This window comes from Stegodyphus dumicola, chromosome 1 (assembly GCF_044657685.1).
Source record: "Stegodyphus dumicola isolate Sdum_Otavi_A_Nest chromosome 1, ASM4465768v1".
Classification (NCBI taxonomy): Eukaryota; Metazoa; Arthropoda; class Arachnida; order Araneae; family Eresidae; genus Stegodyphus; species Stegodyphus dumicola.
In genome coordinates this window covers 201,208,807-201,235,955 of record NC_140768.1, presented here as the reverse complement: position 1 = coordinate 201,235,955, position 27,149 = coordinate 201,208,807, and the positions used below count along the sequence as shown (strand labels likewise).

The following is a 27,149-nucleotide window of genomic DNA, read 5'->3' as shown; positions in this document are numbered from 1 at the left end:
TGTGAATTGTTACTGACTTCATTAGAGACAGAACCAGTGATTCTGACTAGCGCGCGTCCGCCTCTTTAGGCTATTATTACGCTCGGCCGTACTTTAGGCCCTTGATAGCTTCACCGTTATTTAGCGTTAAGAGGCCAACTCTCTTAGAATCTTGATAGCTTCGGCTATATCTTTTTAGTTTATATTAGTTAATTTCTTAGTTCCTGAGTTCAAGCCCGAGTAGAGGCTTTATTGTAAAACTCCAAGAAGAAGTTCTGTGAATTTAATGTGGAATAATAAAGGGTATTTAACCCTTCCCAAGTTTCACTTTCTGTCTCACGAACTCAAGCGATTATTCGCTTACCAGTTCCTAAGATTCTTCAACTTCTTTCCCTCTTAACAAGCTCAAAATCTTATGGTCTTTGCTAAATTTCACGATGCTTTATTATTGTACATAGATATTTTTAAAGTAATATGTAAAATATTACATTAAAAACTTTTACTCAGACTTGAATTTCATTTAAGAGATTTTCTCGATATCAGACCTAAAAGAAATTTTCAAATAAAAATGGAAGCTTTCTTTTCCAGTCCATTTATACCGTCGTAGATATGATTCGGAGTAACGCACAACATCAAATTTCTTTTACTGGCCCTCACATTCCAGGTAAATAAGAAAACTGTATTTCTGGAACATGGATTTTCTTTTGACATCAGGAATATTTCTACTCAGTCGTAAACTTCCAAATTCAGAGTGACAGTTTTATGATAATCGAAATACGCAGTGCTGGACGGAATTGACTTTTTTAATAGCTGAAATTCCGCTTTTGAGACTCATATATTATATAACACAACTCTACTACCGTTGGTAAGGTGGCCGGTGAAAATACCTCAATCTGTCTCTAAAATTAGATTTGGAAAGAAGTTACAGGCACTGAGTAGTTTCAAATCAAATAATCAAATTCTGACCAACCTAGCGTAGATATTCTATGGAAAATAATGGTATTTCAGCAATAATACTCGTTTCAAATCAATACTGAAAATCGTGAGAAAACATTATCTCAAATTAAATTGCACATCTTAAATTACAAGCTTGTATATAAGCGTTAAATTATTTTTTAAACTTTTAAAAGATGTTTTGCAGTTTTTACATCAAAGAAAATATTTCCAAAACTTGCAGAAAACATTCTGGACAAATCCCAAATTCTTTTCAAAATATTTAAACAAACGAAAATGTAAATGCATGGTATTTCTTTCCTTCCATTTGGGGCATTATGGTAGGAAAGAAATACGATCTTCTTGCTATCTGTCATGTTTGCGTATATGATAATAAAAAAATCTGATGTGGACACCACATGACTTCGTTGTAGGGCCTATTAAATTATACAGTTTTTATATACATTTCATTTAAATTTATTCCCTCGAATTTAATTGGAGATATATTTCTCATTCAATTCTCACTTCGCGGCAAGTGATAAATACATAAAAAGTCAAAAAAATCTTCATTAAAAATTCAAAAATATGGAAAAATATAAAACATCACATAAAGCTAAAACAATTAAAAAACAATTTTTACAATTAAAATTAGAATTTCTACGTAAAACAAGCAATTCGGCCAGCGTGCGCGAAGTCAGATATTTCGGTGCACAAAACTGAAAGTTTACTTTTGGTCTCACTTCGCAAAAAGTCACTTTTGAAAGTGTAGAAATAATTGATTTACTATTCTGCTAAGTTTCAAATGTAAACACATATGGTTGTTATGGTAAACAAAAATTAGGCTTAGCTGCACTTAAACAACTCTTAAATAGTCGATAATTCTACAAATACTGGATTCAGATTAACTAAAGACATAAAAACCTTAACCGGAAGATAAGAACAACATAATTCAATAAATTTTTAAAGCAAAAATAAAGCACTATTTACCAGCAAATAAAAACAAGAAAACTGAGTTCAAAGTGCCGAGTGACAGCGGGTATTGTACTGCCAAAATATGTAATATTTTGGCAGGCAAGCACAGGAATGACAAAGCTAGACGATATAACTGCATCAGGGTCCACAAAGAAGAATAGCTGTTTACATTCCACATATTTATTCAATTCTCACTGCAGATCGTTTTTACTTTAGATGAAATTCTCCAAAATTCCATATTCAATAGTAATTTTAACTAAATAAGATTGCATTTTAGATTTTCTACGTCATAGCTATTCGAACAAAGGAAAGATGGGTTGAGCAGCAGCAGGAGAAAGCAGTTTGACGAAAAATGGTGCGAACTCTGTATTTATACTAGCTGTTATATAACATGCCAGAATGTTCTCGAAAGTACTTATCTAGGGGAAAATCCTAAAATTGCGGAAAGTTAATTATACCTTGCCTCTTCGCACATAGCAAAGCCATTGTATTTTTTATATTTTACATATATATAAATATGTAAGATATAACAAAATACAATGGCTGCTTTAAAAATAATTGGCGATCTCAAAATTAACTATCCTAGATTTGGTGCTCTCCCTCAAATTCACCTGTTCTCCCGAATTCGAGATCCTTCCATGTTATATAACAACCTAAATTAGATTAGCTTTACTTATGCATCAGTATAAATACTCTTGCCACAACAACTACGTCATTCCTTTCCGTAGCTTCGCCACTGCTGACATATCCCCGCTGCTACGCTCACTTGCCTAAAATGACGTAGTATCCCTCTATCTGTGTACATAAGGAATTACTGTAATTCATTATGATTGGATAAATGTCTTCTAAGATAGCTTCACATGCATGAAAATAAAGATCGAGACTTCTTCAAAATTCATTTGTCTCGGCTTCATCGATTCGTCTTTCCACTCAAGCATCACGACTACGCATTAAATTATCACATATATATTTATATACATACACATTTATATATGTATATATATATATATATATATATATATATATATATATATATTATATATTTATATTTATATACTTTGAGGTGAGGCCAATTATAACAAACTGCATGTTATAACAGTCCTATTTGCGAAATTTCAACTTTCTGAGGCTACTCGTTTTTGAGTTATGTTGGATACATGCATACGTACGTACGACACTACGCAAAAAAAAAATTGGGACAGTTCCTATATCTCCCCTTCTACTGGGCCGATTGATGAAATTCAAATTGCGTTTTTCATGTCTCGAAAGCGTGACTTAGGATATATATTAGATTTATATATAGCATTGTTCTAATATAGGTATTTTGATACAAAATTGGGCCTTTTCTGAAATGACATGCCATTGGTTTTCCATATTTCGATTCTACGATGCCTAAATATTAAATTTTGTAAAATTTGGTGTGAAATTTACAGAGAAATTCAAAAATTATAATTCACTTGGCGAACTTATTAATTTATAGCAACCTACTTTGCTTTCCTTTTTTTCACTGTAAAGGAGCAGAAAAAGGTCATCGTTCATTTTTTCAAATAATTTTAACAAAGTGCGTAAACCACATTTGACGTTATTATCGCTTATAACAAAGATGCCAAATTTCAAAACGAGCCAATATGTAAATTCACGTATATCCTAGGAAGTTTTGAATAAAAAACTCTAATTTTTTGCAGGTATGCTTAGAAATACATCTTCTCTAAGATGATGGTAAAAATTTTATAGATTATAGTTCAAAATTTTTATCGAAAAATTTATAAAAATTATTTTAAAATATAAATTTTAAAAATATATCATAGAAAATGGGGAATTTTATTCGGAAAGAACCTACATTTCGAATTCTGGAAGAAGGAATCAAGTAAATTTAATAGAAAAGAGGCAATATTAAATATATATCAAATTCAATTAAAATTGAGGTGCTAAAATTTTGAGAACTAATTACTATTTAAAAACTGCACGTGCGATTTTACAAAATTTGTCAGTTTTGCATAATTTGAGTCGTAGAATCGAAATATTGAAAAAAATTGGCATTTCATTTCAGAATAAGTCCGATTTTGTGTCAAAATACCAACTTTAGAGCAATGCTTATATATAAATCTAATACATATCGTAAATTGCGCTTTCGTGACATATAAAACACAAGTTGAATTTCGTCAATAGGCCCAGTAGAACGGGAGATACAGAACTGTCCCATATTGTTTATTTTCCTACAGTGTATATTAAGTAGAGAATTAAAGTTAATAAACTACGTAAATACCTAAATACTGATGAATATTGACATTATTTTGAAACTAAACCTTAAATTTAGCCTTGTGGTAGATACCTAAACTGACCAATATTATATTTGTTAATAATATTGTTTTGACAAATATTATATTTTAAGCTAAACTAAAGTGTAATTCTTTCTAGTGTTTTGTTATTATTCTAAATATTTTCTCATTAATTTCACCCTGAACTCACGTGTAGAATGGCAGTCTGTATACACTACGAAAAATTTCTGCAATGTAATTATCTGAAAATACAAAATTCGCATAAATATCAATATATAATATCTTCAGAGAAGTGGAGACTGTTTAGATTTCAAAAAACTGTCTATGACGATATTTTTCATCATACCTGGAAGACTACCAAAATGCGAATGACGATATTATTCGTGATGCCCGTAATTCTCCCAAAATGCGAATGACGATATTTTTCGTCATCGGAATTCGTATTATGTTGAACGCATTACGTATTACGTATTTTTTATATATTTAATCCTAGCATGGTTGCCTAGCATCATAAACTGGCACTTTATGACGAGTCATCTACATATACAATCATGTTTTTGAAATCTGGTACTACAGCGCTTAAATAGCTAGTTGGTGTAAGTGCTTGTCTGCTTATACACTGTGGATCAAATTTGTACAATTTGGCTTCATTTTAGTGTGCATTTCAGTATTTTTCATAACAGTGAAAATTGAAAATACTTGATTTATATATTAAATATCATAAATTTTTATGGAAATGAAATAAATTTTCTTTTATTACTAAAATTATGATGACATTACTTATCACTTGCGAAAAATAATCCCAAATGTGAAAACGAATTTCACAAAATTTTATTTTCCGGTTAACAGGTTAAATACTATTTATAGAGATGTTTAGACCAAGATACCATGGAAGAACTGGCACTTTATATATCAATCACAAGTAAAATCACTTCAGTACCAAAGGTAAGAACATCAAAACTTCAGAAGATTTCAAGGCACCATACTTACCATGTAGAGTACAATAGTTCTAGCAGGTTCGTTCCTCCAAAAAATTCATGGATTCCGAAGGAATTAGCCAACGAATGACTTAATAGTCCACAAAAATTCAAATACAGGATTTACTACACAATAGCCTAGTTATTGATCGCATTTCAATTTACTCATATTTTTAGATAAATGGCCAGAGTATGCTTGCATAATTATCATCAATTATCCATAATCCTATTAACATCAGACTCAGAGACACTTTTATCTTTCCATGTTATATGACAAGCTAAAATTAACCAATAGCAGATTAGACATAAAATTTATCGTATTTAACTATGATTGAATAAATGTCTGCCAAACTAATTGCATATCTGTGAAAATACATATTGGTGAATAAAATAGGCAAATCGACAACCTTGTATTCGGTGTAGGTTTGTAAAATTCCAATAGATTTTGAGGGTAAAACGGGTTCTCAAAAAATTCTGCAAAAGCGAGAAAGCGAATTTCGATCATATTTATACATATTTTTTTGCTCCTGATGAAGAGGTACCCGTTTTGCCCTCAAAATCTATTGGGATTTTACAAAATCTACAACGAATACAAGTTTGTCGATTTGCCTGTTTCATTTTCCACGTCGGCCTGTTTCTCTTGCGTCTTGAAAGATTGGTGATTTGTAAAAACCAGTTTTGACATCTTCCTCTGTCAGCCCTCAGCCATACCGGATATCGAAAGCTTTTAAAAGTTCCAGTGTTTTCTTCTACGCATTAAATTATGACACATATATAATGAATAAATATAAATAATAATTAATTTATTACATACAAATGTCAGTATAGATGAATAATTTGTGTATCATGTAAAAATTATAATTATAGGATTAGATAAAAGACGTGGTGGCATGAGCAGTGTTTATAAACACAATTATCGCTTGAAAAGAAATCAAAACTAAAATTTGATGCCTGGTGCGAGGATGTCTGCCAAAGTAGAAAAGCTCCACTCCGTTATGGTTTTAACGGCAAACTAATTATACTGTTGCGTTTTACGGGTTCGTGCATTTGGAGTAATTAATGCTAACACTTGAGGAAGAAACAAAACACAATTTATTCACCATTAAGCACTATTACACCGGACAGTTCCGAAATCACGTTTACATTCGTCAAAAACTACGACAAACACGCTGAAACAATCAGCAACGCAGTCTTCAGGCTGCAACGGTGAAGCTTCACGACAAGGCACTAAAGTGCAGCTCTTCAACTCGGTCGATCGTTAATCAAGCTCATCTCTGAACTCAAGACACACTACTCTCTCTCAGGACCGGTAAGTGATATATAGCTTTAACTTACCTTCGAGAATATACCCGAGAAATCTGCTAAGAATGCGTTCTAGAATGTTATCGCTCCGTCTATGACATATAATCAGTTTTGTAGCCAAATGTCGGCAAGTGGGCGACTTTGCTGCAAATCTGGCAAACCTGCCTTTCCCTGCTACTTTCTGGCAACCTTAACCCCGATATCTGAGGAAGATATCTCACCGTAGCTGGGCTTTTCGCAACAATACTTTGTTCATAAAATGCACATTGTTTCTGAGTGGGTGTTCTAAGAAAGGTGCTGCTGTAGTATAAACACTATAATTCAGATACATCGTCGTGCTGGTACTGGAATTTCGCACTGAAGTTGAATCTTCGAATTGAAAATTTGTGGGCAGTTTGATTTAATAAAGTAAGACGAAAGGAAGAGAGTGAGGATGGAATATTCTGCCGTAAAATTGAGGAGAAAAGGGGAAGATTAGACAATTGAGCTTTCGAAAATCAAAATGAAACTTCACATTTTTTTTAAACAGAAATATATATCGAATTTTATTTTAAGCTTGAGTAAAATAAAACGAAGTCTAGCTATGTAGAGGAAATAATTGTGGAATTTTTCTTGATAAGTTAACGAGCTCAAATTTTGTACACAAACTGTTTGTTGATGAGAGTGGAATGTGGTGAAGTGTTTCCCCCCCCCCAAAAAAAATTTTTTTTTTTACTTAATGTTAAATGAGTTTTCGTATTTATCTTCGTTTAAAGAATGAATTAAGCATACCAGAATTTTACTGTTTGCACCATCGATAAAGAATATTTCAGAGAAACTTGTTAACTTATATTCTGAATTTTCGGGGAATTTCTTTTTTAATCGTTCGACTTCTTAGACTATTTAATGTATACGATATTAACATTTCAACATGTAAAGCTGTCTCTGATATCAAGTTTTGAAATTTTCACAGATTACAAAACAAACTTATCAATATCTTTTAAAATAAGAATAAAGATATATTAATGGAGCGATTTTATATTTTTATGAAACTGTGTTGCTATTTATTTTATTTTTATAAAACAGCAGATGGGGGAGAAAAAAAATATTTACGTATTAACGCAATCACGTTGGCGCACTTTGGCGATTTTTTACAGATGAAAACGAAAAACCGGGCACCTATGGAATGTAAGTTAATGGTTTTTGCGACACGTTTTTTTTAATTCCCAGACTATCAATATTTATTGTAAGTCAACAAACTTTATCAACATATGAAAAGAAAAGTTACTTTAGCAATTTAAAATGTAGATTCTAATTGTTAAAGATGGATTAAGTGATACATTACAAAAATAAAATACTTGCATGCTTCAAACTTTTCTGTAATTTTTTTGTACTGTTCTTCTCTCCAAATACACCGTGTTTCAAAAAGAATATACGTATTACAAAGTGTTATTTTGTCCAAACCATCGATCACTGCGCCTCGGCTCGGCTATTGGCGAAACGAATACATAGTCTAGTTCATATTAATAGCCGCTAGATGTCAGTTGTCTTCTATTTTGCGTGGTAACCGTCGCATGTTTAAAATCGCTACTCCAAAGAAGAAATCATTTTGTGTTTTCGAGTTCGACACCCTGTGACTTCTTCCTGTGGGGTTTCATTAAAGACAGCGTTTATGTACCACCACTCCCACAGAACCTGAAAGAGGTGAAGAACCGGATCTGTATTGTCATAACATCAGTGACGACGGACACGCTTGCCCGAGTATGGGAGGAATTTGAGTATCGATGTGATATTGTTCGTGTCGCTGATGGAGGACATATTCAACATCTGTAATCTCAACTTGAGAGGTTCGTACATATGTGTGTAAAGTTTCATATTCGTATATCATACAGTTTAATAAATACACGCATTTAAAATACATATATTCTTTTTGAAACATGCTTTATATCTGTTTCGCTTCAAAAAACATCAGAGAATGATAGGGGCAGGGCATCGAGCAAATCTCAGCTACAGGCTATCTACCAAATGACTATCTATGCATCTCCTTTGTTGTTCGCTTTCGAAATTCTGTATTCATGCAGAAATTTGACTGCAGTTTCTTCCATTACTGCCAAATTCTTTAAGACCATATTTTAAAATTAAATATATAACAAAAAGTGCTGCGATTTGCTTATAAAAAAGTCATTGGAACTTCAAATACAACAAAAAGAGCACTCACGAAAATGACGACGTTGCTTGACTGTTACGAGCAGTGGCGGCTCGTAATAAGCACTGTGGAATTGCAGCCCCCCCTCATTGCCACTTATTATTATTTTTAATACAAGTATTTAATACAGTGTGTTGCTTATCATGAAGTTTGCCATCTTGGCGCACTTAATTATGAATTGGCGATTTTCGTTTTTCAGCCGAAAGGAGCGTTAGCTCAGAAGGCCTGTTAGTCTAGAAACGGGATTTTGCGTTGAATCGCTGTCTAAGGCTGAATCACTTTTCAAATTGTTGCCACCAAATATTATCGCCCTGTATTACTTTAAAAGCAATTAAATAAAGGAGAATGTGCATGAATGCAGGTCTGTTCCTAGCGAGGGTGCAGAGCTTAAAAGTACGCAAGAGAACAAAATCAGGGAAGGCCGAACTCTCTGCGATACCACTCCTAAATAATTTATATTCATTAAATTCATTGTAAGTACTTGTAATGTGTAAGTACTTTTTTATACAATTTGTCATATGTAAGTGCTTAGTATGAAGTAAAAATTTTATTAATCATTGAGCACTTTTTTTTTTTTTTTTTTTTTTTCATTTGCGTGCGGAAATCTTAGGAATGTAAGCATGTAGCCAGTGGCCTAGAAATGGCCCTGCATGAATGTAAGTATGTTTCTCGCACTATGAAAAAACAGCGATACCTAGAGCGATCAAATTTCGATTAACGTAGTTCACTCGAATATGGGCAAGTAGAAGCCCGAATTTGGGATTTGTTTTATTATCTATTCATATTTTGTAAAACTTTAACGAATTTTTTATTAACAACTCAACGGTTTCAAAGCGAGCAATGGCAACAATGTACAGTAAAATCATTTTTATCTCCAGCGCGCGTGACTGTCTATCGGAAATTCTAAAGATATGCTGTTTTTAAATATTTTATGGTATTGCTGTTGAATTGAATTTTATGTGATTTAAGTGCAAAGAACATGATATTTAATAAATAAAGGTAACACACGAAACGCTGCAAAAAAGCCCCTTTGGGCGTAATGTAAAATTTGAAAGCTTTCAATTTTTTTTCCTCATTTTAGCTTCAACTGAAAAGCTCGTTACAGCATTATTATTACATCCAATATCCGAAACTGAATATTGAAACTGATTTTTTTATTCGCTGAATGACGCTCAGTTATTTTCCTTCATTTCGTAATTTTCTTACAATTTATTGCTAGTGTGTTAATAAAGACTAAACATTCATCATAGTAAATTCATCACTTAAAAAAGACTAAACATTTATAATAGATTAAACATATCATTGATAACGTATAACTGAGATAAACATATAATAAATTACAATTAAAAAATATTTTTAAAGAATAAGCTTTTATTTAAAACGAATAGGATAATTAATCCATTGAAACGAAAACAAATATTTATCATAAATTTTAATGGGAATAATATAGTAAAGAATTCTATTTACGGAATTTATCTACAATTTTATGTGAAGAACAATAATAGCGTGGGGTGCCTAAATAACGAAAATCATTTATTTAATTGCATTGTCAGTTGTATAAGTTATTAACGCTTTTAATTTACTATGCGTACTCACGATTTTTATCATTATGATATAAAATTGAAGATGAATTCTTAAATAGAATTAATTAATCTATTATTTCCGTTAAACTAAATGATAAATTATTTTTCTTCATTTAGAGCATCAAATATCCTATACATTTTAAATAAAAACTTATTTTATGAAAACCTTTCTTTTAATTCTGCTTAATTTGAGGAAAGAAACGGAATATTTCAGCGATTATTAATTTTTAATTTTTTAATGATGAATTCCTTCTTTAGATATTAGACTCTAGACTGCAGTCATACGAATTGTCCCTTTCGCCCCCCATATTCGGCCTCTTGCAGGTTAACGTTTCTCCTCTAGCATGAAATTTGACGTTAATTAAAAAAATGTGCTAGTAATTAAAAACATCTCAAGAAAAATAACGATAGATTTTAAAAACTTTCCAAGAGTTGACGTCCGGAACAACTGTCAAGCATTTTATTGGTTTAAAATCGTGACTCATACGAATTATCCCTTTCGCTTCCATATTCGGCCTCTTGCAGGTTAACGTTTCTCCTCAAGCATGAAATTTAATGTTAATTAAAAAAAAAATTTTAAATTCTGAAGAAAATAACAACAGATTTAAAAAAACTTTTCAAGAGTTGACGTCCGCAACAACTGTCAAGAGTTTTATTTATTTAAAATCGTGATTCGTACGAATTATCTCTTTCGGCCTCTTGCAGGTTAACGTCTCTCCTCCATAGAATTTGACGTTAATTAAAAAAATGTGCTAGCAATTAAAAAATCATCAAGAAAAATAACGATAGGTTTAAAAAAACTTTCCAAGAGTTGACGTCCACAATAACTGCCAAACGTTTTATTCATTTAAAATCGCGACTCATACGAATTATTCCTTTCGCCCCCATATTCGGGCTCTTGCAGATTATCGTTTCTCCTCTAGCATGAAATCTGACGTTAATTAAAAAAATGTGCTACCAATTAAAAAATTCTCAAAATAATAACGATAGATTTAAAGGAAAAAGTCTTAACGGCCGTACCGTTCTTACCACCACCTAATAAGGAATCGTTTGGTTTTTGACATAAAATTTTCTAAAGGGTAGTCTTCAAATTTTTTATAGACTGATTCAATTCCCGGACCAAAATATTCAATCTAAAATTTCCAGAATGTATTTTATTTATTTTATAAAAAAAAATAAGTTAATTACCTGGAATGAATAACATCCACTCGGAAAAGTTATTTTCAAATTTTAGCAAAAAAGACCTTCAGAAAATTAGAAGACCTGTCTTTATATAGAATGGAGGAAAATGCAAACGAGTTTAATTTTGGAAATTTTTATTTATATTTCTTATACGTTTACCGTTTTATCAGTGTTAGAATTCCTTCAAAAAATTTTTCTAGAATGCTTAAAGAATAATAAGTTTTTTTTTCCTCCTAGAAATTTTCAGAAAATTAATGAGTACTGTTTTTGGTTTACTATAAAATGAAGCTTATATGCTATTAATAAAGATTAAATATATAAGATCACTTTGTTTCAATAAGATATTTCATTTTTAGATTATGCGGCCCTAACTTGTGTAAGTGCTTTAGACCCTATCTGACTGATAAGCAAGTCATTGCTCCGTCTGTAAATGTACGACAAAATTCTATAAAGGTGTTAATAAATCTTTTTACTACTACCTGACCCCTAAGAGAAGGCATAATTTGTGCATTCAACGAAACTTTGTCAATTGCGAGTGTGAAGTAACAGAAAATTGAAAATGTGTAGTAAAATGGGTTCTTAGTCTGTAATTACACAAATTTACCTAACTAAACGGAGCAATAGGCCGCCACCTGCAGCGTACAGACACTGTTTTGCAAACATGTTGGCACCAATGGTTGCTACAAGAAAATTGCCGACGAAATGAAGGCTTTGGAAAGCCAAGGAGCACAAATGCAAGGCAAGATAGGATGATTGTTCGCCAGGCCCGAACCGCCCCAACGGTATCATTGTCGAATATTCAACGCACTACAGCCACGTCTATACCTCCCGTGGTACCGTCCACTATCTTACGGTTCTTGTCTGAGGCGGGGTTACGTTCACAGAAGCCTTTAAGACGTTTCCCTTTGATCCCACAATATCGGCGGAGCGTCGGGAGTGGTGTCGCAGCCGATCGTCATGGCTGCAATCAGATTGGCATCGTATAGTATTCAGCGATGAATCCCGCTTCACTCTTGAAGCAGATGACCATCGTGTTCGTGTCTGCAGAGGACGGGGCCAGTGGTCCCAATCAGCCGGCATACAGCCATAACCCCTGCTGTGATAGTGTGGGACGCTATTTCTTATAACAGCTGGTCATCTTAACCCATTAACCGCCAAAACTACAAGGAATGTTTCTTTTCTCATGACAATAATAACAAATATTAAATTAAGCATTTATAACATAAATTTACATTGAAAATAAAAAAATGCTCTTACCTGTGGAAAACGCGAGTGTTGCGTTCGCGCAACGTCAGCGGAATAAGACTACGGATGTTTAGTGAGTAGGATTGCACTCGTGTGATGTTTCTTTTGAGTGGAGCGCAGGGTTACTTTTTAGCTGTATAACGTTTTATAAATCTACAAATCAATTTACTTGTACTTAATTTAATATTAAAATATACATTGTATTTCTTTTACAAATACAGATTATTTCAATTGAAAGATTCAAGCATGAAAAACTTGATTACAATCAAAATCTAAAGCTACATTACATACTTTGCATCTATAAACAGTCTGGCTATGGTACTCTTTACAACAAAGTCTTTTGTTATCAACGGACTTTACGATAAAATGTCTACCATCTCCATGCAATGGTTTTTGAATGCTGAATTTACTAGGACTTCCTGTGGCTGATCTATTTCTGGCTGATTCTACGCTCTCAATAGGAGTTTGCAAAAGGAATAATGCATTCTCGCGTCTGAAATCTAAAAGAGACTTTATATTTCCAGCAGTAAAAAGTGGTGATATTTAGTAAGTTTAGATACGGTCTCACCTCATATAATTTATCAGTATTGTCAGTTTGACTATTGTAAAATGCAAATTCTTCTTCATATTCCTGTACTGCAAACGTGATATCGATTCTCGTACAACAAGAACAGAAATGTCCTTATCAAAAGACCAATACATTTTTTCTTGAGGTAAAGAATGATATCCTGTAAGCAATAATCCAATAAATCTTCTCATATAGGCTTCAGATGCAATAAATTCTGGACGCTTTTTTTTCCGCTGAGCGTATATATTTGTCTGTTCAACGAGAAGAGAGTAAATGTCTAAACCATAACGAAAATCGAAAATCTGTGCACTAGTTTTACCTTGTATTTTGTCTTTTATAATTTCTCTTCTGTCTCTTTCTTCATGTTTTTCCTGAGACATAACTAACAGTTCCTTTTTTATCCACTTCAAGATTTCAGTCTTCTGCTTTTTAAACTTTTTTAGTATGACTATAACAGCTTGTAGAAAGCTGAAACTTACTTCTTACGTGAATTTCAACTTCCCCAGCAGTATCATTTGGTAAAATATCGTTATCATTATTTAAAACATTGCCATTCCTTTTTTCTTTGTCACTAGATTCTGCAATTTCTGGGGGAACAACAACAATATCAGTTTCATTCTTGTCATTATTAACGTTATCAACATCTGTTTCTTCATCAAAAAGTCTTTGAAGGGCTTATTCTAATGTAAAATACTTTGTTCTAGGCATTTCTAAACAACCAGAACATGAACCAGAACATCGAAAGGAATGAGTGAAAAAAGAGATTGACTACCCGTTTCCTGCTGACGTTGCGTCAACGCAACACCTGTTTTCCCTTTCTTCCCAACACAAATATAAACATCTGACTGATTTAATGTTCTGATAAACGGTGACCTTGACTAAAAATAGATCACTCGCGATTCTTTCGTTAAATATTTTCAGCAAAAATACCCGGTCGAAAATTTTGCTTAAAGTATGAAATTAATTATTATAAACAAAATGATTGTTGAAGGCAAATATTTTTTACAGAAATAATCGTCATAATATTCCCTACACAAAATCATCTGTTGGTATAAAATATCTTAGGTAGTTAAATTTATATACGCATTTATTTTGACCGTTGCGTCAACGCAACACCAGCGGCTAATGGGTTAAGTCATCCTCCGTACATCTTAAGTCATCCTCCCATCCTTTACAGCTCAACGATATGTCGATACCGTCCTGTGGCCGGTTGCATTACCCTTCATGGCACGTCATCCTGGGGGAGCATTTTCCAACAATATAATACCAGGCCACATACCGCTCGCGTATCTCTGTACTGTTTCCGTGCAGTTGATATTCTTCCTTGGCCAGATAGGTCACCAGACATTTCACCAATCGAGCATGTCTGGGACATAGTAGGGACGCCAGATTCGGGCACCACAAAATATCGCAGATCTGGAGCGACATCTGATGAATACCTGGCAGAATGTGTCGCAGGATGACATTGGGAACCTCTACCGCTCCTTGCCTTGACGAATTCAAGCATGCATTGCCGCCAGGGGCGGTTCGACCATCTACTAATTTGAACACTCAATGGGTGATTGTGAGCCGGGAACAGGTATTATGACTTTGATTTTCTAATCATTTTATTATCTGTGTATGAGCTATACGCATATTCAATTTCATCAAAAACAACCACTTCCTTCATGGTGCTTCGATTTTTTTGCAAAAGAGTGTATTTAGACTCCTCGTCTCAAATAGTCCTAACTCATTTATAACCTGGTGAGGTTATAAATGAGTTAGGACAGTAAAAAACAGAATTTATAGTAAAGATACAAATCATTAAAGGGGGTTAATTAACGTAAAATAATTTATATAAGTTATAGTGTAAAAACGTTGATTACCAGTGTTAAGAAGTGAACTAATTAAACTATTGTTTTATTTTTATTTATTAGGGCCCACCAGCGGCCGAGCGGTAAAGTCGCTGAACACTGGTAGTTCGGTCCGAGGTTCGAATCCCGCGAACGGGCTGGCTGCATGGGCGTTTTCGTGGTTTTCCCCATGTGTAACGTGTATACGAGCCAGTTTCCATTAGAAAGTCCTCCACGAAGGCATCCCTCCTCTTAGGCAGATAGCCCTCGAGGCTTTGCCATAATCACACACACACCCCCATACATATTTTTATTTATTATTGAAATTATACTGTCATTGCTATTTTTTACTCTTATTTTAAACGTAATAAATGTAGCGTACATTATTTCAATAAAAAAATACTACTGTTCGCACATAAGGTGGAAAAGGAATCTTGTTATCCTTCATGTTTTGAGAACAGTTTTGCACTTCACCTTCACAACTATATTCAACTCTCGATTATTCTATGGATGTCTGACCAGGTTCCGCTGATACATATCCGAGATTGTCTGAAAACAAATGTATGTCTATGGCAAAATGATGGACAAATTTTTATTACAGGCAATCAGTGTAAAACAAAATTCTAACAATTATAGTTCAAACAGTCCAACAATTATAATTCAAAATAAAAAAATAACAGAAGAAAAAAATCGATATTTGCTGATTTATTCGAGGAAAAAAAAACCTGATTTTACAGAAGTTTTTAAAATAAAATAATAAATAATCGGGGAAGCTCCAGCTGAAATGAAGTTGCTGCACTATCCATGCTGTAGTTTTTCGTGACTTAACGTGGTATTTTTACGTATTAGAAATAGGCACTCATTCATATTAACAAATACGCTGATACATATCCGAGATCGTGCTACTTACAAATGCCCTGAAGCTGATAGGCCAATGGGCAGGAACTCCATCTTCTCGGAGTCAATAGTCTGCTCGAAGATTTAGTTTGGGTCAAACTACTCTAAATCAAATCATTCAAGCAATGTGGTAAGATGTATTTGACTGCAGCGTCAAAATATTGGAGCAGTTTGATACATAAAAAGTTATTAGCTAGTGATTATCATCTAGTTTAGATTTTTGTACATTTATAAGTGAGAGTAGAGAGCTATCTGCTCAGGGTGTGGTATGGGGTCGTGGAGGAAATTTTAAAGGAAACTGATTAGTAATCGCGTTACACATATGGAGAAATCACGAAAACCCTTAAGTTGTGTGTGAGCAAATTCGTCGGATCTTGAACTCGGGTCAGACTGTGTAGAATCATCAGGTACTTCGAAGTAGGAAATGGGAAAGTATGCAGTGCCCTCGAAGAGACTCGAACTACAGACCTTCCGAGGCTAGCTGGACTTGCTTTTCAATTGCATCATTATGGACACGTAGTGGTCTTATCGCTTGTCTGCTATTGGGCTGCACGAATAACAGTTCACAAAATTTGTGACAAAACAGGTATAGGTTATGAAAGTGAGCCAACAATGATTTTCTATGAATTGAAATTTAAAAATATTTGAGCGACGGGGGAGCCTCGAATTTAAAAGACAAATCAAAAGGTTGCAAAAACAAAAATTTGTGAAAACACTTGAATCGCTATGAAATAGAAAATAATGCATTTTTCGTGCCATTTTATCTTCTGATGAATTATTACGGCCCAATCCAACCAATACGGCCAGTGCAACGCTATAACATTGAAGGAAAATTTCTGAACAACACTCAAACATCTCTCCTATAACCCGGACTTAGCACATTTAGACTGTCATACATTTTATCTCCTTGAAAAACGTTAGAGCAAAGAACGTCTATGTAAAGAAGGAAAGGCTCCATAGACGTAATGTAAACCAGTTTGTCTTCTAAGCCAATAGGGAAAGAGGAGGGAAAATTAGCCAAGGAATTTGGCGACGGAACCTGTTGGGGGAGAATTTTCCCCTCTGTGATGTACCGGACGCATATTTCACAAGTGCACATCAGCGTAGCCACTGAGGGTGGGGTTTCAAAAATGGACCAATGAGCTTCTATTGCTTTTGCGACGCTTAATCGTCGTGCATGTTAGCGTATGTCGTTTGTGTTTTAATTTGTATTTGTTTCGCAGTTATGAATGTATTGGCGTAATAGTAGAAAATCTCGTAGTACTTTCGTTTTATGAAGTTAGTTAATCGCTGACATTTCACTTGCGCGATTTTTTATCACGCATTAATATTTGGATTGATGTTAACGGCGTACTATCGCTCTTTACATCGAGAAAATGACTCAAGCTATAGCTAGCCTCGAATATTATGCATTTACTAACACCTGTGGATTAAGAGAATTCAAGTGTATAGTTTTTTTAATTGAGCTGAGAAGGACTGGAATTATTACAATGAATCTATTGTTTTCTTATTTCAGTGCTTGCATTCTATTGTTTTTAAAGTGTAAGATTCAGAATATATGTTATGTATGATCTGATTATATCCATTGTTAACATTAAAAGTTATATGTTAATAAATTGAATATATTCGTTGTGAATAAGATAAATTTATTCTGTTTAATGAGTATTTCTTGTGCATTTGTACATTTAAGAGTACATTTAAGAGTAAGTAATTATTAAATGTGAAATTTAACACACTAAATGCATACGAATGCAAATTAGTAAAGTTCACTTTGAATAAAATTCTGCGTTGATTATTATTATAGAACATCTTTTTTATATAGACTGCAATAAAAACTGCTGACTTCTATTTACATATATAATTATATATAATTGGTGTAAATATTTTTCTCATATGCACAGTTTTATGTAAAGATAGCGTTTGGGCTCAGATGTTAATTACATATTTATTTCTTCATCTTTTTTACCATACCAGAAAGCGACGCCATAGTTCATCCCAGTTGCCTTCTTCCTAATTAAGAATGGCCCACCAGCGGCCGAGCGGTAAAGTCGCTGAACACTGGTAGTTCGGTCCGAGGTTCGAATCCCGCGAACGGGCTGGCTGCATGGGCGTTTTCATGGTTTTCCCCATGTGTAACGTGTATACGAGCCAGTTACCCTTAGAAAGTTCTCCACGAAGGCATCCCTCCCTTTAGGCTGGTAGCACTCGGGCTTTCTGATTGTTTCTAGTTCTTTTCTATTCGACCTTCACTGGCTTTATCAGTTTGGTCCTTTTTCTCTTTTTGGTAAACCCGTAAGCAGGGTTCATCTAAATTCTGGCAACCCTATCGGCATCCGTTCTTGCAGCAGAGGGGTCGCCACAAATTTTAGCAGTTTTAATTTTTTATGACGTATTATAATAATTTCGCAATTACCAAATATTTTTACACAATATATCCGAAAATAGATAAAGATACGACAATACAGACAAAGAAAAAAGCGAAGACATTTCGACGCATTCTTTTTATAATATAGACGTTCATTTTCCTTGCTTTGCACATGACGCTGTCATTTCGTCTGTTACTTATTTAAAAATTTCACATTGTTCTGTGTGTTAAATTTAGAATTTAATGACCTAAAACTGCAATAGTATATTACAGTACAAGTGAAAAATTGACAGTTTCACTCACGCGTGTGTCGGATTTTCGCAATGATTATGAAGGTCGTTGGGTCGCGAAAAAAATCTCGGTGATAAAAGGGGTCACGACTGAAAAAAGTTTAAGCAACTGAAGCATTCTGCTGGTGTGGAGGCTTGAGGAAAGGCATGTTTTTCTTATTTTTTTAACAATTTTCTTTGTTTTCTATTTTAAAAAATTGTTTCATTATTAATTTTGATCGCTCCAGCAGTTTATTTTAATGATTATTTTGAGCCGGTGAATGTGGATATATGTGGTCTTGCATTATCTTGATGGAGAATTACTTTTTTGGGCCGGAACTCAGTTCGATGTTTTTCCTTGATAGCAGCTTCAACACAGACTAACATCTCGCTGAACATCTTACTGTCGAGGGTTTTACCTTTATCCAGATACTCTTTGTGAATAATACCACGGCAATATCACTAGATACAAAACATGATCTTTTTGTTAGTCAAATTGCGCTTTGCGGAGCTGACGACGGGTTCACCGGGCGCATACCAACTTCCTTTTCAGCCTGCGTTGTTGAAATAAATCCACTTTTCATCACAAGTTCACAAGTAACTATCTGGTCCGGAATTTTGTCCTTGCGCTGATATTCGAGTAGACTAGTGCAGGCCCGAACACATCTATCCATATTTGCTTGAGTTAGCTCATGTGGCACCACCGACTGAACTTACAGGTCACGTTTATGCGATGCATAGCGCGACTGTTGGACATGGCACTAACGTCTAACTCCTTACCCAGCTCTCGAGTGGTTGCGAGTTGGTTACTGAACTTCTACCACAAGTTCTCGCAGGCGAGCCTCATCGACATCAGTAGGGCCCCCGCCAGAGCGCTCTGCTTCTTAAGCTCTGCCAGTTTTGAACTTTCGGTACAAAACTGTCACTATTTCATATGACACAACATTAGTACCTAAAGCTATACACATGATTTGGTGACATTCTGTAGCAACAGTACTGGAAAGAAATGATGGTTCTAATCTGGTAGCGTGATAGTTCCATTTTAAACGCCTTGTATTTAATGATAATGATATTTCTTAGCAAATCTCACAGTACTGTATTCTAAAGCAAGTCTTTTTCTTTCAAATGACAAAAATCGTTTGACAAAATATAATTAAACACGCCAACGCGAATTTTGCGCAGACGATATTTGAGGTAGCGGGAAACTTTCGTTAAAACCCGATATTATGCTTTTTTATTATTACTAAGATATTTCAAATTAAAACAGGAACTTCCATAACTTTTTATAAATACCAACATATCCATCTTATGGGAAAATCCATTGTAGAGACATTAGGTATTTTTTTGGAAGCAGGAGACTTGAAAAATGAGCAACGCCTTTGCCGGGAATCGAACCACTGACCTCTGGAATACGCGTCCAGCGTGCAGACCACCACATCACGAAGGCAAGCTTTATTTTATATAAAACATTCTATTTTATAAAAAAAATTAATTTCACTCCATTATAAAAAAAATAATTATATAAGAAAAAATTATAAGGTGAGATTCTTCAAAGTTTATATTCACTTCATTTTTAAAATAATCAGAAAATTCTTAGAATTCAAATTTGTGAACACCAATCTCATTGTTACAAATAATCCAAAAATCGAAAATATTAGTTCAAAGGTATTTAAACAATAATCCAAGAATATAATAATCATGTTAATAACCTTCTCTAAATAAAATCTTAAAATGCTTAACCAAATTAACAGAATTCAAATTTCTAACACCATATATTTTTTAATAAAAAAAATGTCATTTTTTTAATCCAATCCAGTATAAAAAGAAACAGTGGTTTCAGTCTGGTACCATATTTTTAAATCCATAGCACTAAAATTAAAAGTAGATGAGTAAACCTTGCAAGAAAAATCATTCACATCTTTCAACTCAACGTGGAAAAGAAATCATATTTTGAATTTTTATTCAATGAAGAAAATTTGCTAGCGCATTATTTATACGGTGCAATAGCTATAGTAATAAATTATTTATAGGAAGCTAGTAATTGATAAGCGCTAGACTTGCGTAATTAAAATAAACAATACACATTAATTCACTTGCATTACGCAAGATTAATTTTCGAAAAATGGATGTCCTCTCACATTCAATATTTACATTTGTTTTAGAATTTTTTCTAAAGCATAACACTTTATGCTTACAAGAAATGTGGTAACCTACAATGATTTTGCAGATAGAAATACTTTTCAATGGCATACTTTTTAATCAGGAGATCGTTAGCCTTGATTCCGGAATCAACGCATTTCGCTGGCATCAAGTCACTTTTTTCTTGTTTTGATTTTGGATTCTGTAGGTTCTTTGTGGAGTCATTAGTTTATTTTGAAGCAGGAGATGAGGAAAATGTGCAAACCCGTCGCATGAACTTTCACCTGAAGTTCTCGAATACGCGTCGAGTCCACGAAGGCATGCTGGAAGGAGGGGGAAAATACCTTATATACTCCACCTTTTAAAAGGCGACTGGGGATTAAGGGACCCGTTCGCCAAATCCTGATAGTGACGAATTATCGACCACCAACTTTTAGTTCGGGCGCCACAGTAGAGTTTATCAGGTTTTTTGGACGCAGGAGAAGTGAAAAATGAGCAATGTCCTCGCCTGGACTCGAACCCTCTCAAAAACGGACCGAGTCTGCTACCGTTACACTAGGAACGCATGCCAGAAAGAGGGAGAAAATACCTTATATCTTTATCCACTACAATGATTTTGCAGATAGAAATACTTTTCGGCAGACATTCATTTTCTGATGACTTGAAGATGATTTATTTCGTTGTAGATAACTTGATTTTAGATAATTAGGGAAGGCAACAATTCACTTTTAAATCATGGCTGAAAAATCTGCTGTGTACATTACTAACAACTGCAGTGTAGTGGACGGCCGGATGAAAGTTTGGAACCATGAGGAGCTTCGTAGTTAAGTATCGTTTATTTATGGATGACGAATCTCTTAGCTTCTTAATTGGCAGAACATTAGGGGTCCTAAATGCGCCTCACACTTTTAGGTATGCAATTACATCTTACGTAAAGGAGAACAAACTAGCTAAGTGATCCGTTTCCAGCAGGAAGGTGAAGTGGGGAAAGAGGATGCGCAATCAGTTGCGGTAATATTTATAAGCTCGGAACGCTTTGTTTTAATTCTGAGGCGCGATTGGGCAAAAGATTTCGCATTGCGGTTATTGTACTAAAAGCGTAATGTAACATGGTGCAATATGGAGCCTTGAAAACGGGCGTATGTAGTTAGAATTAAGAATTTATAGAACCGCTCCAATTAAGCTAAATTTGATAATAAATTTTTCTTCATATTTTTATATCTTTCATACATGTATATACGTCAAGGGAAAAATTAGATCATAAAAAGTTGGTGACCCTCTAATAGGAAATACACATATCAAAATTTAAAAAGAAGAAAAATTTTTAAAATTGAAAACAAAAATAATTGAAAAAAATTAATGAAGCTGATAAAAAAAATGTTGAGAAATCCCTTCGTTTTTCAAGAATCAAACAATTTTCAACAAAGCCCTTTCCTGAACTATATCTAGATGATTGCTAATAATGGAAACATTAACAAACGTTAAAGTAATTAATTGTTTTATATTTAATAAATATTAAAAGAAAATACCAATTAAGGTAATTCAGTTAATTTAAAATAGTCAATATGCTTTAAAAAAACGCGACTGCACGATTTTAATAATATATAAAATCTTAGTTTAAATTTGTCAACTTTTGATTATATATATATTCATATATATAGAGAGAGAGATATAGATATAGATATATAGTGAGATATTTGATTTTATATATCTATATATATTATATTATAGATCCTTTGAATGAGAAAAAATGTAAAATCTTCTGCCGAATAGCTTAATCTGAAAACTGATCAAGTACGAAAGAATAAATCAAAGAACTTATATTTTGTGCAATGGCAATACTTGCTTAGACGAATGGATGATAAATGCGTGGTAACGTGAAGTAATGTAACAGTCCAAAACGTTTGAGAAAAACCAGCGCTTATGTAGTTATTATTTAAATCAACATTGTCATTGCCAATATTTAATGGTAAATGATATAATATACCTAATATAAATAAATTATAAACGATAGAAAAAACAAGTTGGTCCGTATCTAATGTTTCAGCCTTAATTTTTATAGACCATTTGCGCTGAAACATAAAATAACGTACTAAAAGTAATAGAAGCGAGTTAACGAAATGAAAGATAATAAAAGTCGGCACAGGAATTGAATGGGAATCTTCTCACTGTATTGTTTTGCTTTTTTCTCGTAAGTGACTAGTTCGTACTCTCGCATTCGGTAATCAAGTAGGACTTTTCAATAACCGCTCTATTTTTTCTTCCGAGAATAAAATTTTGAAGTATTTTAGTTTCCTGATTAAAATTGAATTACGAAGCATTGAAAATGCTCAAATCGAATATTAAACCCGACGACAGTCTTAAAATAATATACTTATAATGAAAATCACGAATTCAGACATCTCTTTATGAAATACATGGCTTTCAAAATCTAAAGTTTTATTGAAGTTACCTAATATATGACATTAGGAACATCTCTCATTAATGGCAACTATACTGCAAAGGTTCCTATTTATCAAGTAGATGCATTACAAATTAAATATATTTGAATCTATATCAGAAAGAATTTGCTTAGAAAATACCGAATTTTTAAGAAATGCTTTTATTGTTTTTGAATGGTCCGCCTGTTAACATAAAATTTATCATTTAATTTCCAAATTAGTACTTAGTCATTAGTACTTAGTCAAAGTTAAATAGCCTCTGTTTCGAAAGGCAGCACTCTGGAAGCTAACTATTTGAAAAGGTGCGTTTAATACAAACTAATGATATTGCGTTTTGCGAATGGTAATATTTGCCACATCGCAAGAATAATAAATGAATGGTAACGCAACGTAACGGTCTTTTATACAGCTTGAAAAGACTTTGCTAAATATGTCTTAAAAAATGTGCACTTTTATTGACTGTGTAGGTGTATTAATTTTATTTTGAAGCAGAAGTGAAAAATATGCAATAACCTGGACCTGTCGCATACGCGCCGAGTGTGTTACCGTTACACCGCGAAGGCATGCTAGAAAGAGAAAGAAAATATTATACATGCACTCCCTTTTTAAATGGTGACTGAGGATTAGGGAACCCAATCGCCAGACCCTGGTGGTGACGAATTATCGTCCCTAATTCCCATGTTCATGTCCCCCATCTTTTAGTTCGAGCGCCACTGTAGAGTTTTAAGTTATATCTGAAGCAGGAGAAATGAAAAATGTGAAATGCCCTCACCGAAACTCGAACTTGGATCTCTCGAGTGCTCTCCGAGTGTGCTACCGTTATACTACGAAGACATGTTAGAAGACAGGAGAAAATATTTTATAACTGGTATCCACTGTCCCACCGACGGCCGAGCGATAAAATCGCTGAATGCTGATAGTCTGATGTGGGTTCGATTCCAGGCGAACGGGATGGGTGCGTGGGCGCTTCCATATATGTAGTGTATATACGCGCCAATTTCTTTTAAAAAGCCCTTCTCGAAGGCATCGCTGCTCTTAGGCAGATAGTCCTAGCGTGCTTCGTCATAAACAGATAAACCAAAACTTATTTAATATTAGTCTTACAAATTTAAAAGTAAAGAAGTTACATAAACGGACCATAAATCTATATACTAAGCCTATACTTTTGCTGATAGTATAAATAAATATCTTTACGGATCGAAAATGCTTTAATATTAACTGTGACTCCCATCTTCCGTAAATAAATTGCTGAAATGAGTTTGAGTAATCTTCTAAAACCATTTTGAAGACTACAGACCATAATACTATAAACAGAAAAACTGCTTTGAGGACTTTTAAGAACAAACAGAACAACTTACCTTCTTTTTGTTCTTCAAGATAACTTCGTCTCTGGGAGCTTTAATGAATCCTCCGTTACCTCTAAGTCTCAGAGCCATTCTTCCATAGGCGAAACTTATGAGACACAAAGGAAGAGCGTATTGGAGGGTGGCCAGAAGGTAATTATATATTCCCCACACTGTGGGCGATATACGAGTGTTTGTACAGAAAGGTCTGGTGTAGTCACCGGTCTCTGGATTAAAAACAGACGTCACACGGAAAGCTGCTACGTATGGAGCAGCTGCTATGGCTCCTACCAGCCATATACCTAGAATAGTTAGTTTGGCACTAAGTTTGGAAGTTCCTCTTCTTTTCAACGGGTGAAGCACAGCTCTGTATCTGTCAAAAGCAATGGCTGTGAGAGTGAAAACACTTACGTTGACAGACAGTACTTGCACGAAAGGACAGAATGCACACAGGAATGCTGGTAAGAGCCATTTCTGAAGTAAAGCAGCCTGAAATTGGAAAGGAACAGCGAAGAGTCCGATGACGATGTCCGCAAGGGCCAAGTTGCTGATGAAGTAGTTGGTGACTGTTCTCATCCTTCTGCGAGAGGCTACAACCCACAGCACGCAGGCATTACCGATCACCGCCACCAGAGACACAGCACCGTAGCAGACGGACAAGAATGCAACAATCCCAACGGGTACTTCGAATATTTCGATGAATTCCTCGTGGCGGTGGACACTCCCGTTAGTTATGGAATAGTCGATAGTGGACAGTATGGAAGAATTCAGGTTTGGGAAAGACGAGACTGGAGAATTCTCCGTCCCTAAGTTAACATCGGTAACTGAGATCATGTGGAAAATGATGCACAATTCTGTTAATGATATGAAAATCCTTTAAATTATCAGGAGCATCGAGAAGTTTTAATGAATATCGGCTGTGTAACTTTTCTGTTATATGTTAAATAAAAAGATTACATTAAACACTAATTTTCTGCAATTTATATTTGCTCTAGGTGCTATATAACGCTTCAGTTAAAAGTATGCTTCTTATTTAAGTCATGTGTCCAAACTTGCAAGCAACTTTAATGTGTTTAAGAAAGCGGTAAAAAAGCTTAATTTTGGTACAAGTATCAAACGTTAATTAAGATCTATCTGTTGTAAAATACATTTGAAATAAATTAACCTTATTCATCAATTAGTTTAAGTAAAGGCAATTACTTTTCATTCATGGAAACCAAACGCAGACATACTACTTTCTGACAAGGCATATAAAAACAAGATATTTTCCAGTCTATAAGATTTTTTCGTAAGAAAAATTAAGTTTATTTTTTCTTGCTCTGTAAAGTATTCGCAAGACCTATCATGCAATCATTAATAGCATATGTTCTACACTCGAAATTCTTCACAAGAATTTTTTTCGTAAATTTTTTAATGCAGTAAATGTGTTTAATCGAAAACAGTACAAAATGTGTTCCTGCTATACATGGATCGCGCAAATGAAATATAATTTCATAAATTGTTTCCCGAAGTTACTTTTCACAGTAGCTTCAAAATGAAAGAGTCATTCTTAGCAGCAAGCAGAAAAGTAAGAATGAATTTTAATGAAATAGTTTTAAAGAAGCTGAAAATTTATAAAATCATGCAGTTTGCAAAATCAGAATCACTGTAAAATAAAAATACTGTTGGGATGAAAATTCAACATGATTTCAAAAGAAACAGGCAAACATTACGCAAAACTAAATATTAAAATACTTGTATTCTACTCTAATATCGAATTTAGATATCCCGCAATTTTACATTATTCACTTTTTAAATCTTTGACTTTAAATTAGCTCATGACCTCTTGCATTAAAAGTCATCACGATCTCATAATTATCAATGTTGACGATCAGTGCAAACTCGAAATAATAATCGATTTAAACCACTGTGGGTATAAAGGAACTTGCCAAAATTAATGTTTCCATTTTCGTTTGATACTAGAAAGTTATTCTGCAAGTTTCAATAACTCCGTAAAATCCAAGAAAACAGCGGATATTTCTCTCCGGAGAAATCAATCCTTCGAAAGCATCACCTTCGCAATTCTACTGGATGCCGGAGCAGATCAAATCGACCACTCTCCTGTTAGCCGGATAGCCGGATAGATGGTGATGCCTGTTGAACGGTATGGTCCCATTCACAAATCCAACGAGACAGAGGGCGCTCTTTTCACAAAATGTTGAGTTGAAGAGTTCAGAAATATTTTTGGATTTCTTGGAAGGAAGTATTAAAAGAGATCTCAGCTTAAACTATTATTTGGCTATGCGCGCATGTGACAGTAAACGAAAATAGCAGTTTAGTGCTTCATAAAAGTTTAGAAAATAGTCATCAGATATGTTATTTTTAGAGGGAAACTCATTTTTTCGCTTGCTTTAGTTATGCGATAAAACCTGATGAATGGGTATCGTTAGTGAAATTTTTTATTGACTATTCTTGAATATTAAATGTTTTTCTTAAAACTATCTCACTGCTTAGTAATTATAACTTGAAAGTTAAACAGTAATAGTGAAAATTAAATAGGGGAATATGCATAAATAAGATCACTAATAATGGCGGTAATTATTCAACCATCAAACGACATGCAGCTTTAAAAAATTTACCGTTTGAAGTAACATAGCGTCTTTCGCTGTTTTCTATACA

General features: G+C 34.0%; 1 protein-coding gene across 2 annotated transcripts in view; it reads right to left on the bottom strand.

Annotated features, from left to right (window-relative positions):
• The window catches only part of LOC118191182 (tachykinin-like peptides receptor 99D), a 221,636-nt gene extending 195,058 nt beyond the window's left edge, over positions 1 to 26,578 (bottom strand). For both annotated transcript variants that reach the window (XM_085824769.1, XM_085824773.1), the window contains exon 1: positions 24,507 to 26,578. In XM_085824769.1, coding sequence (XP_085680895.1) covers positions 24,507 to 25,325 — 819 coding nt within the window. In that variant the 5' untranslated portion in view covers positions 25,326 to 26,578. The remainder of the gene's footprint in view (positions 1 to 24,506) is intronic.
• Positions 26,579 to 27,149: the final 571 nt, after the last annotated feature.